The sequence below is a fragment of the Cuculus canorus genome, chromosome Z (genome assembly GCF_017976375.1).
Source record: "Cuculus canorus isolate bCucCan1 chromosome Z, bCucCan1.pri, whole genome shotgun sequence".
Lineage (NCBI taxonomy): Eukaryota > Metazoa > Chordata > Aves > Cuculiformes > Cuculidae > Cuculus > Cuculus canorus.
In genome coordinates, this window is record NC_071441.1 from 23161480 (window position 1) to 23176171 (window position 14692).

The 14692-nt window shown below is 41.1% G+C and overlaps 2 protein-coding genes across 11 annotated transcripts in view; one reads left to right on the forward strand and one right to left on the reverse strand.

Annotated features, from left to right (window-relative positions):
• PSIP1 (PC4 and SRSF1 interacting protein 1) overlaps nt 1-2641 on the reverse strand; it is a 38857-nt gene extending 36216 nt beyond the window's left edge. Inside the window, exon 1 of one of the 3 annotated variants that reach the window (XM_054054756.1) lies at nt 2618-2641. Coding sequence is in view for 1 of the 3 variants with exons in the window: in XM_009556332.2 (XP_009554627.2) it covers nt 857-928 (72 nt within the window). In the remaining 2 variants the exon portion in view is untranslated. The other 2 variants (XM_054054755.1, XM_009556332.2) reach the window with 2 other exon arrangements.
• A 5633-nt stretch (nt 2642-8274) lies between these two features.
• The window catches only part of CCDC171 (coiled-coil domain containing 171), a 166720-nt gene continuing 160302 nt past the window's right edge, over nt 8275-14692 (forward strand). For 3 of the 8 annotated variants that reach the window (XM_054054471.1, XM_054054470.1, XM_054054473.1), the window contains exons 1-3: nt 8276-8505; nt 10692-10851; nt 13984-14122. In XM_054054471.1, coding sequence (XP_053910446.1) covers nt 10805-10851; nt 13984-14122 — 186 coding nt within the window. In that variant the 5' untranslated portion in view covers nt 8276-8505; nt 10692-10804. Of the gene's footprint in view, nt 8506-10691; nt 10852-13983; nt 14123-14692 lie in introns of all 8 variants that reach the window. The other 5 variants (XM_054054465.1, XM_054054472.1, XM_054054468.1 and 2 more) reach the window with 3 other exon arrangements.

Sequence of the window (14692 nt, forward strand, 5' to 3'; positions counted from 1 at the left end):
GGACCTTAAAGATCATCTAGTTTCAAGCCCCCTGCCATGGGCAGGGACATCTCACTAGATAAGACTGCTCAAGGCCTATCCAACCTGGCCTTGAACACCTCCAGGGATGCAGCATCCACAACTTCCATGGGCAACCTCTACCAGTGTCTCACCACTCTCGTGGTGAAGAAATTCTTCCTCATGTCCATTCTAAATCTGCCCCTCTCCAGTTTATACCCATTACCCCCTCATCCTATCACTACAAACCTTTGCAAATAGTCCCTCCCCAGCTTTCTTGTAGCCCCTTCAGGTACTGGAAAGTCGCTATACGATCTCCTCGGAGCCTTCTCTTCTCCAGACTGAACAAACCTAACTATTTCAGCCTGTCCTTGTATTGGAGGTGCTCCAGCCCTCTGAGCATCCTTGTAGCCCTCCTCTGGACTCGTTCCAGCAGCTCCATATCCTTCCTTCGTTGAGGATTCCAGAATGGGGCAGAGTACTCCAGATGAGGTCTCACAAGAGAGAAACAGGGGGACAGAATCATCCCCGTAATTGGTCTTTAATCTACATTCCCACCATAGTCAAACGACCTACAGCAGTTGCACAACTCGCCATGCCTCCTCCAAGTGAGCAGGGAGAAAGCTAAAAAGGACTGGGAACGGTACTTTTGGCACAGCTCCAGACCCGTGTCACCACGCACCAATCTCGCCTTCTACAAGCAGATCTGCGCAAGTTAGGACCACCGAGGGCGGCGAGCAAGGGCTGTTCGTTACAGCAGCAGCGACCCGCGGCGAGGCAGGCACGAGGCAGGGGACCCTCATCGCCACTCGGAGGTGGCTTCCGAGGTGCGCGAGTGCTGGAATGGGGGGGCCCTTACCCTGGCGGGCCAGTGGGGATAACCCTTCATCTTGGCGAAGATCAGGTCCCCGGGCTTGAAATCTCGGCTCATCTTCTCTCGCTGCGCGACGCCGCGGGCAGGGTGCGCGCCTCCAGCCCCAGCCACAGGGATAAACGCGGGGGATAAAGGGCGACGCGGGTGGGACCTCGGCGGCGCCTCAGCCCGCGCCCCTCTCCCGGCGAGGTGCGATGGCGCCGAGGTGAAGCTCCAGCCGCGCTCCCCGGCCGCGCGACACGACCCTCGGACACGCGCCCTCCCTGCGCCGCGCGGGGCGGTACCAACCGGGAGCGGGGGGGGGGAGGCGGGCTGTGCGCGGGAACCGCCGAAAAAAACCACACAGCCCAGGAACCGCCGAAAAAACACACAGAGCGGGTCCCGCCTCTGCGCCTGAGAGAGAAAGAAACAGACGCGAGAAGAAGCCGCACGCCCACCTCAGAGCAGGGAAAGAGGGAGGAAGCGAGAGAAGCTCACACACCACCACCCTACCCCCCAGCAGCGGAAGTGGCTCATTCCGCGCTCCGCGGGGGCGGGGCGCCGCGGCGCTGGCGCGGAGGGGCGGGCCCGCAGCACCGCCTTCCCTCCCGCCCCAGCAGCCGCCAGCGGGGCTAAAGCCTCGCAGTCTGGGGGGCGATGGCCACCCTTCGCGTCCCTTTCTCCTGCTCCGCAAGCGCTGGGACTTCACATCCCACCGGCCCCAAAGCTGTTCTTGTTACCCTACTCGTTTTCTCCAAATCTTGACTTGGCCCAGCATCCAGCAACCCAATCCATAGAGTTCTTGCCCACAATTTAGTAGCCGTTACATCCAGTTTTGGGGTGTTTTACTGGGATTACTGTTAATTCGGATTTTGCATTGCTGTCTTCCATATCTACTCTCTCCTGGCCCGTTTACCTGCCAGAATTACACACGCTCTGGGAGTAACGCCAAATATATGGAAGATTAATCGGGACTAAGATAAAGTATGAAGCTGGTATCAAGCATATTAGAATAAACACTATTAAAAAAACCAGGTCTTCTGAGCTCGACACACAGAGGATGAATCATTAATGTGTGAGAAGGCCAGGCTGGAAAAAAACGCCTGGGAATAAGTACATTGGAGATATGGCTAAGAACAGTCATGAGAGTGTAACTGACAAAACCAAAAACATCCTGTTTGTCTGAAGGTCGGAAAACTGAGAAACTGCACAAAGATCTGCCTGAATGACAAAAGCCAGTAGAAGCAGTAGTAGTACTTTCTTAATGTGTCTTCTGTATGCCGTGCTGATGAAAATAGTATAGTCAGACAGAACTGCAAGGTCTGTGTCTCCTTCACCACCTCTCCCAGCACTCCTCTCCCAGTTACAGACACTGCGCCCTTCTCTCTCTGCCTGTCAGAAGGTCTCCTTGAGTGCATCAGGCACCTCCTGCCTCCCCACGCTTTCCCCCCAAAATACCTTTCTTAAAATAGAAGACCTCCAGTGCAGATTTTGATTCAAACAGCTTCTTTTTCCCCTGCCTGCCTGCCCTGTTGGGTCTGGGTTTAGTTCTCCCTCTATGTCAAACATTGGCTAGCCTGTCAGCTCCCCATGGCTTCGCCACCCGCAGCACCAGCTGCAAGTTACTCTCTGTCCTAACACAGTAGTCAAAAACAGCAAAAAAGCTGTAAGAGTAATAGCACAAAAAGTTACTTCTTACAAAATGACATGTTGTCACCAGGGCAGACCTAACCATTTTGTGCATGAGTGCTCATCCTCGGCATTTACCCTGCTGCACAATTTTTACGGACCAGTTTTCTGTCAGCTGCCTTCCATGCTGCTTGCACACAAAGATAAGCTCTTGTGAGAAGAAGCATCTCAACTGCTTTCAGTTTTGATCCTGAAACTCAAGTCAGTTCCAAGACACCCACTGCAGTTGCCACAGAGCAAATTGTGCTTTGTTGTAGACTCTCTTCTCCTCAAATGCAAAGAGGTCATTTATGAAGTTTAACTGTAAAACTTCACTCCATCTGTGTTGGGCAGGAACAGACTGCACTTTTCCAATGGCTTAAACTGGTAAGATTGGGTTGATTTTCTTGGAGGTGTTGAAGCTCATGTCTGACAAAAATTTCAAGTTCCTTACAGGGTGAAGCAAGACCTCTTCAGAAAGTAGATCATCAACGTATTGGACAGGAAAAAAACTTTCTTCCTATGTGCAAATGCATGACCACTTGGGGCAAAAGTTGTTTTAATAAAATAAGACTAAGAGGAAGATAAAAGTTAGACAAGTGGTAGAAATTGTATCTGCATTGGCAGATAAGTAAGTCTTTATTTAATTGCATTTAATCATTCCTGTTTCAGCAATATATAAAGATTTTTTTCCTAAATAAGTAAGCGTTGAGTGTTGCAAAACCTGTGTATATTAATGTTTTGTTATGCAGGAACTGACATGCTGCAGAGACTCCCTTACCTAAGTCACTGCTCTGTTTAATCACATAGTTACATTTATCTTCCATCTCAGATTAAATAAGTTCACATTTTAGTTTTGAAGCAATTATTTAGGATTCTCTTAAGGACATTCTAATTTCCTCAGCCTTTGGAAAGAGTCTTTTGAATCTGACATTTACCAGGAATCAGAAGCCTTTCACCTTGTATTGAAATCAGAGAAGAGCAGCTGAAAATACTGTTTTTCCTAAGCAACTCAAGATGACTGGGTTTTATATCAAGGTAGGAGAGACTAAAGTGACTAAAGCGACTAAACATTTTATAAAGATAAGGAAAATTAAGTGAAAATTTATTTAAAGAGTGAAAAATAAAATTATTTGAGAAAGTTATATCTTATGTGTAATTGGGTTCATTTGTAGATATTAAATAAATGTAACATTGAAGATGAACTGTTCAAGTACAGACACAACGGAAGGGAAAATGTGTATTTTGCCATCCCGACTTTGTATTTGAGAGTAACATGCCATTCTGATGCTGTTAAACTTCAGGGATCATATCAGCATTTTTTAGCAAATGGCTTTAATTTGAGTGACAGAACCTGTAGGGCTTCAGCCAGACCTGCCAGATGCTTGCGTAAGAGGTAAGTACAATGATAGGCATGAAGTTATTATGAGCCATGAATTAACTTTGGAGCTAAAAACCAGTTCTTCCTGTGAGCTGTATGTCTTGAGCTTGCCTTTTTGAAACAACCGTCCAACTGATCTCCTGCAGGTGTGCGTTAGGTTGCACGGCAAAGAAGCATGCTGGTATCCTGTCTGCAAGTGAGGCAGTTGCTTCTTGCTCTGCCAAAGCTGGACCCACACTGAAGCACCATCTTCTCTTCTTCTGTCTTCTGAACATCAAGCACTCTTTCTAAACAGATCATGAACAAGTCTCTCTGAAGAACAAGAAATAATGTTTAATTCCATGTGTGATACAACTCTGATTTGTTTCCACTTTTCAAAAAACCTCACATATCCTTAATATATGTAGGTTTTAGACCAAAATACTCCTTGAACTGTAAAGAAATGCCTAAGACAGCATATATTTGAGATGTATTCTTCAGTGTGGCAGGAAGGAAAGGGGGTTGTTCAGCCACATGCATGCAGCAGCAGTACCGTGTCTAAATAATTTTTCTGAATCAAGGTAAAAAATGAATAGAGTGTTATTTTGGGCAGGTAAATGCATCTTATTGGTTCCGTGTCTGGTAAGCTATTACAGTGCCAACACCTATCAGCATGTGCAGATATGGTGATTCCTTCCACATTATCCTATAATTTGTATTTCTTCATTAGTCAAGGCTGGTTTTTATCATATTCAGTTTTTGACTACTCATCAGACAAGAGCAGAGAGGAAGCCCTATTCATGACTGTATTTTTGATTGGCAGAAAAAAAGCCACACTCTTATTAAGAGAAATGCCATATAATGAAATCTTCAATTTTTTTTTGTACCTGGGCAAAGAACTTCTTTGATTTGGCACAAGACATTTAAAATAACTGCATCATGCAGAAGTAGCAAAACGACAGCTAAGAGCTAATTATCAGGTAATGAAGTTTTAAGACTTATCTCAGGGAGTGTAGGATATTACAGAGCTCTTTGTCTCTTGCAACTGGAACTTCAATCTGTACCTCGAGGGCTATCAGTATCAGGCTGTACTGCACCACATATCTTAGAGAATCTTAGCCCAACAGGGTATTTTTGCAATTACACGCAACAGGAAACAACTTTGGAATAAAAAGAGATAGGGCACTGTAATTGCCATGGCAGTACTTGCAATCATGAGGTAAGTCATGCTGACCCAGGAACCAAAGCCATTAGCTGTACTTGGAATTCAGTATGAGTGTTCTCCTGCGTAAGGACCAACTGCAGCTCTGTGGTTAATATAAGCTGATTTAAACTTCATAATTAACTACCTGTAGTGTAACTTTGCTCCTGTTGGGGAATTCCAAATAGAAGAAAAACCTCAATGATTTTTATGTTTTAATATAAATATATACAAATAAATATAAACAATGTTTTAATTTAAATTGCTAATAGGATTTCTCTGTAGCTTTTTACTTATAAAATCTTGAGACCTTTAGATGCAAAAGTCTGAATTACAGAAAGGTTAAAACTTCATTCTGCTTATTACCTGTTGTTGCATCCAGATTAAACAGTTACGCTAAAGCTCCGGAGGGGGTTGCTTACCAGACTGCATACAACCTAGAAAACCTGCAAATAGGTAGTGCAAGACAGCTCCCCATAGTGACAAGAAAACAGCACTTACATAAGCAGCGTTACGGTACATGCAGCCTGTCAGAATGATAGGTGCTGCATACCCAGTGTTCAAGAAACACAGCACTCTCCCGAGTTGTGTAAGCTCTTATATATAAAATCTTCAGGTGTATCCACCTATGCTATTAATTGCAGTCAACTCTGATTAAATTTTGTTATCCTTTCCATAAACAAAGATAATTGGATTTCCCACAGATTATTATTTTTGTGTGTGTTTCCATGTGTGCCCATTCTCTGCACTATCCATCAGCGTGTTATCGTCTCTTAAGTGACTTGTTCATCTTTTGGACTGTGTGTTCTCAAATAACCTGGTCATTTTTGGAACCTGTACTTCCTAAGATTAACCTGGTCATTTGCGGATTATGTATTATCCTAGATAACTTGGCAACCTAAGGACATCAGGATACATTTTTCTTGTTCAGATGTAGACCAATGTTCTTTTAAGAGACTCTTACTGATGATTTTTCAAGTGTGGTTTGTGATAGTTCTAATACAATGTTCCTCATGCAAGAGGACCCAGATATCTCATGGCCTGTGAAAATTCAGGTCACATGTTAACAGTAAAAAAGTATGTATAAAAAGTACCTTTCAAATTACTCATCACTGACATCTTAATATGTAGCTACTTATTAACATCAGTGGTAGTTACTGAACATGTTAACGTAAAATTCTTTTAACTCCCTTCAGCCTGTGATGCACTTTCCAGAAGAATACACCATCCACTTTTCTTGGATATCGTTGGATGGACTTTACTCAGCCTCCTGTGCTGTTGTTTGGGCTGTGTTTGTTGTTTGGGCAGTCTGATCTAGTAGGAGGTGTCCCTGCTCATGGCAGAGGGGTTGGAACTGGATGATCTTTAAGGTCTCATCCAACCCAAACTATTCTATGATCATCCACACTTACACCTGGAGACTGAAATCCCTCCGGCAATGAGATGTTTCACAAGAACTTTCCATTTGTGCTGGGAGGAGGCCAACAGCAGGGGGGCAGCAACCTTGTTACCTGTCTCTCCCTGGATCCTGCTGTAACTCTGTCCCGTCTTTCACCATTATCACCTATTTGTTTTTTCTTCATCATCTGCATGGATGAGGAACCACCTGGTATTTCATAGAATCATAGAATCACTAGGTTGGAAAAGACCTCTTAGATCGTCAAGTCCAAACATTCCTATCTGCCACTAAACCATGTCCTTGAGTGCCTTGTCTACATGTCTTTTAAATGGCTTGTTATGGAGGTTTGAGAAGTGTTGAAACATCTCAAGCTAAAAAAACTTAAGTGTGTCATCATCTCTCCTAACTGTGAAAAGATTGAGTCAAAGGGTGGGTTGGACGAGATTCTACAAAACATTATGGATTATGCCTGTGCACAGAATATCTCATTTGGTTTTGCCCTGAATTGCAAGGCTCTAGGTCGCTGTGTGAACAAAGCAGTGCCTGTGAGTGTCGTGGAAATTTTCAGATATGGTACTCAGGACCATTTTCATAGAATGGTACAACAGAAAGGCCTACAAAGATATGATAGCAGCTTTAGAGGAAGAAGCTGATGGACTAAGGGAAGCCCAACCCATCATCTTAATCAATGAACGTGAAAAAAATGGCTTATCAGAAACTGGTAAAACATCTTCCAAGGACTCTGATGGCAATGTACCAAATTATATCAAAATCTGGAAGAGAAAACTTGAAGAATACTATAACCCATACGCGCTGGAACTGGAAGAGTGCAACTGCTGACTTGGTGATAGTGAATTTGGAAGAGCTTCAGTAAATCCAGATATAGTTCTACTGGGTTTTTAACATTTGGGTTTTTTTTTTTCAGATCCCTAGGAAGAGAGTAGCAAAATAATGTAATTTAAGAAATACCTGAAATCAGCTAGATAAACTGTTCTCAATCCTTTTATGTAAAATACACGCTGGGGCACGAGAAGCACTGGCTAATGCTTTCATGTTCTATAGTCTCCACAAGTACCTAAAAGGAAGTTGTAGAGAGGTGGGTTTTGTCCTATCGCCTATCACCTGGGAGAAGACACCAAGAGGAAATGGCCTAAAGCTGCGTCAGGGTAAGTTTAGGTTGTTGGTGGTAGAGTCATCATCCCTGGAGGTGTGTAAAAAGCGAGTAGGTGAGGTACTTGGGAATATGATTTAGAAGTGGACAGGTACGATTGGAGTTAATGATCTTAAAAGTTGTCTTTTCCAACCTAACGATTCCATGATTCTAAATACCTCCAGGAATGGTGACTCAGCCATCTCCCCGGGCAGCCTCTGCCAGTGCCTGATGGCCGTTTCTGTGAATTTTTTTTTCCCGATACCCAGGCTGAACCTCCTCTGGTGCAGCTTGAGGCCATTCCCCCTTGTCTCATCACCTGCCACTTGGGAGAAGGGACACGCACCCACCTCTCTACAACCTCATTTCACGTAGTTGTAGAGAGCAATGTTTACCTCCAAGTCTCAGTCTGGACTTCAGCCTAGCTGGTCCTTTTAATTCCCTGTTACCCTATTGTGCTACAACTCCCCGCTATCTACTCTAGGGACTCAGCATCCCTAACACAACGCCGACATCTGCCGGACGCACTCGCGCACACCTCCTCCCTTCGCTCTGCGCATGCGCGGCGCCCCGCCTGCCCCCTTGCCCAGCGGGCCCTGCTGCCGGGGGTGGAGATGGAGGACGAGGCGGGGTGGAAGGCAGTGCTGCGCGCCTAAGCCGCGCGCTCAAGCGGAGCCGGAAGTGGCTGTTGGGGAGGCGGCGCTGCTTCCCATCTGCGGGCCTCAGTCCAGTGACGGGTGCGGGAGGCGCTGGTGGTGGCTGCGGGGTCTCCCGCTACCTTCTCGCCTCTCGGGCTGAGCTCCGGGCTCCCCGGGCCTCGGGTGTTCGCTCGCGTAAAATGGCAATCTAGTGGTTCTTCCAGCTGAAACAACTGCTGGTGAGTTTTCGTAGGCTCCAGCGCAGATGCCTTCCTTAGGCCCGGCTTTGTGTGTTTTCAAGCAGCACGTCCTCAGGACGCGATTAGGTTTATTCTGAGTAGTCCTAACCTTGGAATGGCTTGGGTTGGAAGGAGTTTCACGTCCTGCTCAAAAGCCCCGTCCAGCCTGGCCGCGAACACCCCCAGGGGCACCCGCAGTTCCAGCCTGTTCCCATGCCCTGCCGCCCTCCTAGTGAGGAATTCCTTGCTTGTATCGAATCCAAGTCGAAGGCCCTGCTTAAGCATATTCAGGACTTAACAAGAAAGATGACACAATTCTTGTAGATAACATCCATCAAACTTAGTAACTACTGAACACTTCCACTCTTCTGTTTACTTATGGGGCTTTTCTCAGTCTTCTCAGAGAGTCGTCTTCCATGCCACTGGGTATTTAAAGTATATCCATTTGTATGCTAATAACCTGGCTATTGATACATCTTTTAACAGAGGAAGGTCGCATATTCAAAATCATTAGCATTCCCTGAAAACATCACTTAGATTTTTTTTTTCTTTACATAACTTAAGGTTGAAAGATGTGTCTATGCAACCATACTCTTGGACTATGTTTTGAGACAAGATTTTACTTCACTGCAGCATTTGGTTTTTGAGTAGAGTTACTGAATTCTGTTCCTGAAGTGAAGAAAACAGATTTATGAGAAAGAATTTTTGTTAATGTAAGGATTTATTTTTAGTCAAGCAGTTGATCTTTGAGTACGGTCCTACAAATACTTTGTCAGGATTGTTCATCTCTCGTGTACAGTGGAAGTTTTTACTGTGCAAGTTGCTAATACTTCAATAGGCCTTAACATGTGCCTACCTAGCAGTTGCATGACAGACTCATCTACACTTTGAAGTTTTCAACTATTTTCTCAATTGAGATAGGAAGAAAGCTGTGTTGCCCTCTTTAGGAGCATGGATGACAGTGGTAGATCTGTATTTTGGGGCTTATGAAGACATGTACCCTGGGTGAATTCTCATGGGTGGATCTTAAGAATCACGAAGATATTCTTTATGAAGAAACTGAAGCAGGGTGTTAACCTTTGTTGTACTTTGCTTCCATTTGATTTAGAAGACACTTGAGAATAATTGTGTTTTAATAGAAAGCAGTACAGTGACCCTGGGCACCAGTTGTTAAGCTTTTCTTCTGTAGAAAGAAAAAGTCTTAGAAATTAATAGATTTTTGCTGCCTGTTCTGTTAAACAGAAAATGCATTTTTTCTTCTCTGTATTTCTAGTGCAGATAATATATTAGCTACTGATATGAACTACTAAAGATCACTTTATGTTTAATATATTGCACCAAGTACTATGTTCAGTCTGACTATTGAAATAGATTGTGACAAACATGGCTGCAAGCCAGAGGTGGTGAAGGTGGAGTCCAGGCCAGTTTCTTGTTTTGGACTTTATAGGTGTTTGTCTGCTGTGGTGTTAAAAAGCAATCTTCATGGCTCGTTAGTCTTAATGCAGCTTATTCTTCATGTTAATTTGCTTTAAATAATGTCAAGAACTCATTTACAAGTTAGCTATTCAACTTGAAGTAAATCTTGGAGTTTTTTCAAGGGCTATGTTGTAAATGTTTTCTGTATTGATTTGTTTTTATCAGTAACGCTAAATTAGTGAGTTTCTTCTAAAAGTGAACTGAATTATGGTTCTATCCAATATTAATCTTGTGTACCCCTAAGTATTGCTGGTATATCTAATACCAGTAGAGCTATGTTCAAGTAGAAAATTCCAGGTTTATGAAATGGCTAGAAGACTTACTATGTTAAAGGCTGCTACTAGACAGCAAACCATGGATACTGACTTATTAGTACATGCACTTACATCCTTTAGAATTATTTTGAAGAGGAATGGAGCTTGTAATCCTTTTAGGAGAGTAGAGAGTCTAGAGGACCTACACAAACATAACATTTGGGATTGATATCCTTCTGAAACCCTGGCAGGAGATATTCTACATAATATATTTTCTTTCTCATCAACAGTATTCAGGCAGCAGCACGGTTTGTTTTGTTGGCTAAAACTGATGTCAAATTACAGTTGGTGGTAGTTGGTTTCATGATGTAGTAGTAACACTGGTAACCCTGAATGTTAACAAAAGATTCTGTTATTGTGTTGCCAAATAAACTAAAAAGCATATCTCTGTTACAGGTTTTTATGGTATAGAAGAGAGTAATCTATGAAGCTTGTCAAGTAAAATTGTTTATCATTGAAAGTGATGTTCATTCTGCAGAATAGACTTAAAAAACTGCGTATTGAGTGTCATGAATTTGTCATCTTCAGTCAGCTGTGCGGTCACACAAGCTGAATGGTGAGCTCTACTTCTGTGTTTTTAAGTCTAGTAATATGATTCTTATGGTTTATTTTCTAGATCCCTGAAGTTATGTAATTCAGACCAAAAAAGAAACAGATATGGTGTGAATCATGCAAGCTGTGCTATGTCAATATAGACATTAAATGAAAAGATTTACTTGAAAGTGTGCATACTGGCCATCTGATGTGCAAGAATTCTCGCACAGCTGTAGGAAATGTGACTTAGAGCTGGAGGGAGTTTCTGTCTGCAGACCTGGACTTTAAGAAAATGGTTTTCTGTATGAGCTGATGTGGTAGAGATTGGCTTTAAGTCTTGTATATAGTGCTTACTTTTTATAAACTGATATGTGTTTGATCTTTGGCACAATTAAATTAAGTTTTAACTCATCCCATTTGTTTTAGCTCTGAGAGCTATTTGTCACTATTTAGTCTCATTATACAAAACTGCCAATTACATATAGGAACAGCAAGATTCTGTACATGCTATGACACTTTCCAGGGATTTTATGTGGTTGTTTTGTCTTTAAATGAAGCTTCCAAGACCTTTGTACTTGTAGCACTTCAATACTTGTAACGTGAATATATAACGAAAAATCTCCTACGATAGGTAGTATGAAGCCTTTATTAAGTACTGTGTTTGTTGAGGATGTTGTCATGGTTAAAGAAAATACCAAAGACTTCTTAAAGCCAGTGTTTATCTTATTGGAAAATGTTTAAGTAGACAAATAAAATAATGAAATAGTAAATATAGTAATGTTCCATTGGTTTGTTTTTTTTTTTTTTTTTTTGTCAGTTCTGTATTGAGAAAAATAGGGTTTTCTGGCTTATATTTTTAATTTTTCATTAATGATATTGTGAGTTTAGAAGCTGTGCATAAAATGCTATTTTAAAACTTTGTGTAATGCTTTCTTTTTTTCCCAGTAGTTACTGTTGTGCTTTTGTGTGTTAGTGCTCTTATGCACATTTTTTGTTCCTGTGAAGTTGTTAATGTACTATTACTTGTCATGTTTTGTAACTCCTTTTGGTGGTTGTTTTTTTCTCACTGGTCCAGTTAAGAAAAACTGTTCATCACATAGTTACATTTTCCACTCAATAAGTTTTATTGTGTAGATAACTCCATTGTGCTCTTTTTTAGTGGATAATTAACAGAGGAGTTAGAAGGGATAGTTTTCTTGAAAGATGATTGCCGTACAAACCAATGTAATTAACTTAAAGATTTGAAGGTGTTTTTTATTTTACTTGACAAAAGTACTCATTCTCTTGCTTGCATTCGGTGTGTTCTCTGTGCACTTAGTATTAAATATTGCCAGGTTTAAAGAAACAACCTGCATGCAAGCTAACGAAATAGTTACCCCTTCCATAACCCTTGTTGCTTTGTCCTAATCCTTCCCAGTTTTAGAATTGGATTATATTTTTCTCCCTAAACTTTGCTAACTGTGGTGTTATCTGGCCTTTAGCTATCTTAATTTGAGATGGATAATTGTTGCCTCACTTCTAATTAAGATGACTTGCCTTTCTCTCATCTCTGTTTTCTGCAGCCACAGAAAAATAAAGGTTTCCCAAACTTATTGTATGATGCCCACAAACAAGCTTGTATAGAGTTTACAGATGCTCTGACTGTTCAGGTCATTCATATATCCTGCTTGACGTATCTTCTTATTGCAGGACCTAAGATTTGCATAAGATAACGATATGGTTTTTTTACCTTGTTACTGATCATCTGCTCTTTTGGTTATGTTTGTTTCTTTGGGTATGGCTCCCATAGTAAAAATTGAAAGCTAATATCTGGTGTGCCTGTGGTTTTCTTGCAGCACCTGCAGGTTTTAATAATCCCTATCTCTGACGTTTAGTAAATATATAAATGTGTTCCACCCTTTGTAGCTAAAAATGCGAAATTTCATCCTTTGTTATTAGTAAGATCTTTAAAGGCAACACTTGATCTAAATTGCACTTCCCCTTGTTGATAACATTTGAGTTTTTTTTGCTAGTTAATTTATGTGAGAAAACATATATTGTGAGGTAGAGTTCACAATCATAGAAAATGTTAATGGTGCCTGTACACAAACCTAGGGGTAAAGTGGTCATTTTTTTTTTAGTAAAAAGCAAATAATTAAATCCAGGTAGACTGTCATTTCTGTAATTAAGACTTCATGTAGACAATGGTAAGATATTTTAACATTTTCAGTTCTATTTGAAATGATGCCACGATGCCAGTTTTGTGGTTAATTTGATCATATTTGTCTTTAAAATGTATTTCATATTTAGTGGTTCTGACAACTTATGCTTCTGTGTGGAACACCTAGTTGTTGCAGCCAGTCATACTTAGATAAAATAATGTGAAAACTGATTCTTAACTCCTGAAGTAATTTAAAAGTTGTTCACATTGAAGTTACAGTAATCCACAGAGGATTATTAAACTAGTTTATTTTAGTTAAGCATGTATTTTTATACTATTTTTTCACTCTATGTATAAAAGTTTCTTTTGATTAATTTAATATTGCTTGTGGTGCTCAAGGACTGATCCTGCTATCTGCCAAGTAGATTTTATTTTAACTGAAATGTCTAAATGAAGATACTGGGTAATTTATAGGACTAGAACTTTAATTTCTCTTGGATTTGTGATTAGTTACTTATGTGTAGTTTAGATGTATATATTTTTGGAGAAAAAAAATGTGGAAAAGTGATTTTTGTTCCACATATGTGCCTTTGTTTAATGACAGAGGTGGTTTTGACATAGTAATCTGTCTTGAAAAAAAGCCTTATTGCTCAAATACAATAAAAAACTTGGTATTCATTTTAGTGCAAGAGTTTGGAATGATGATTTTAAGCATACCGAATGCTTATCATATCAATAATAATGATAATGAAAAAATAAAAAACAAATATTATGTTTAAATCAGCTTTGAGAAATCTGAAGTGCCTACCTGTTGTAATTTTTTTTCCTGCTGTCACATCTCATATCTTGCAAAAGAAGCAATTATGTATAACCCTTTTTTTCAAAGAGCGATAGTATGATGACAACTGCATGGCATAATTTTATGTGAGTGTCTAGAACTTTGTGTTCACGATCTGATCATTGAAAAAGGGAGCATTAAAGCTTATATGTTTTGGAAACATTCTTGTTTTGCAGCTCACATAGTGCTGAGTGTGAATCACAGTCACTACAGAACAGCAATGAATCAGAATTGTACACTGCTGAAGAACTGCGAAAGCAACTCTGTCAGGCTAGAAAAGAAAAATTAGACTTAACCATTAAATACAATCAAGAGGTAAGGAATTTTTTTGTTTGCTTTATTTTACTCTTGGAATAAGTGCAGTCTTGTTTGATTAAAATAATGCTCTTGCATGCTGTGTCAAAAGCGTAGCAAAGGGCTGAAAAAGAACAAGGAAGGTGACTTTGTACAGACATCTTGTATCTGTTCATAGGAACTCTCGGCACTTCTGCTGGCATTGTTAATGGTTAAGGTTGCACCAAGCAGGGTGCAGGGAAAGAAGTCGTTGCTGCTACCAGCAGTTTGTTAGGTAAAATTGCCTGGTGACCCAAATAAATAAAACCCACAACTTGAATCTAGCCTCATTAAAAGATCTTATTCCTGCAGAAATCGCTTGGAACCTAGTACGGTGCTTTTCTGTGTATGTACACTAAATCCAGCTAGGATATCCTTTAGTGGTCTTCCAGTGCCTCGGCTTGTGCAAATTTGCAGTTTTCAGTGAGACTAACTGTGTGTAATGCAAAGATGTGATATACAAGTATGAAGTTACTGATGAACACATATCAGAACTTCATTCACGGGGAAATAGTTTATCCACGTTATAAAGGTTTTCCGTGATGCTGTTAT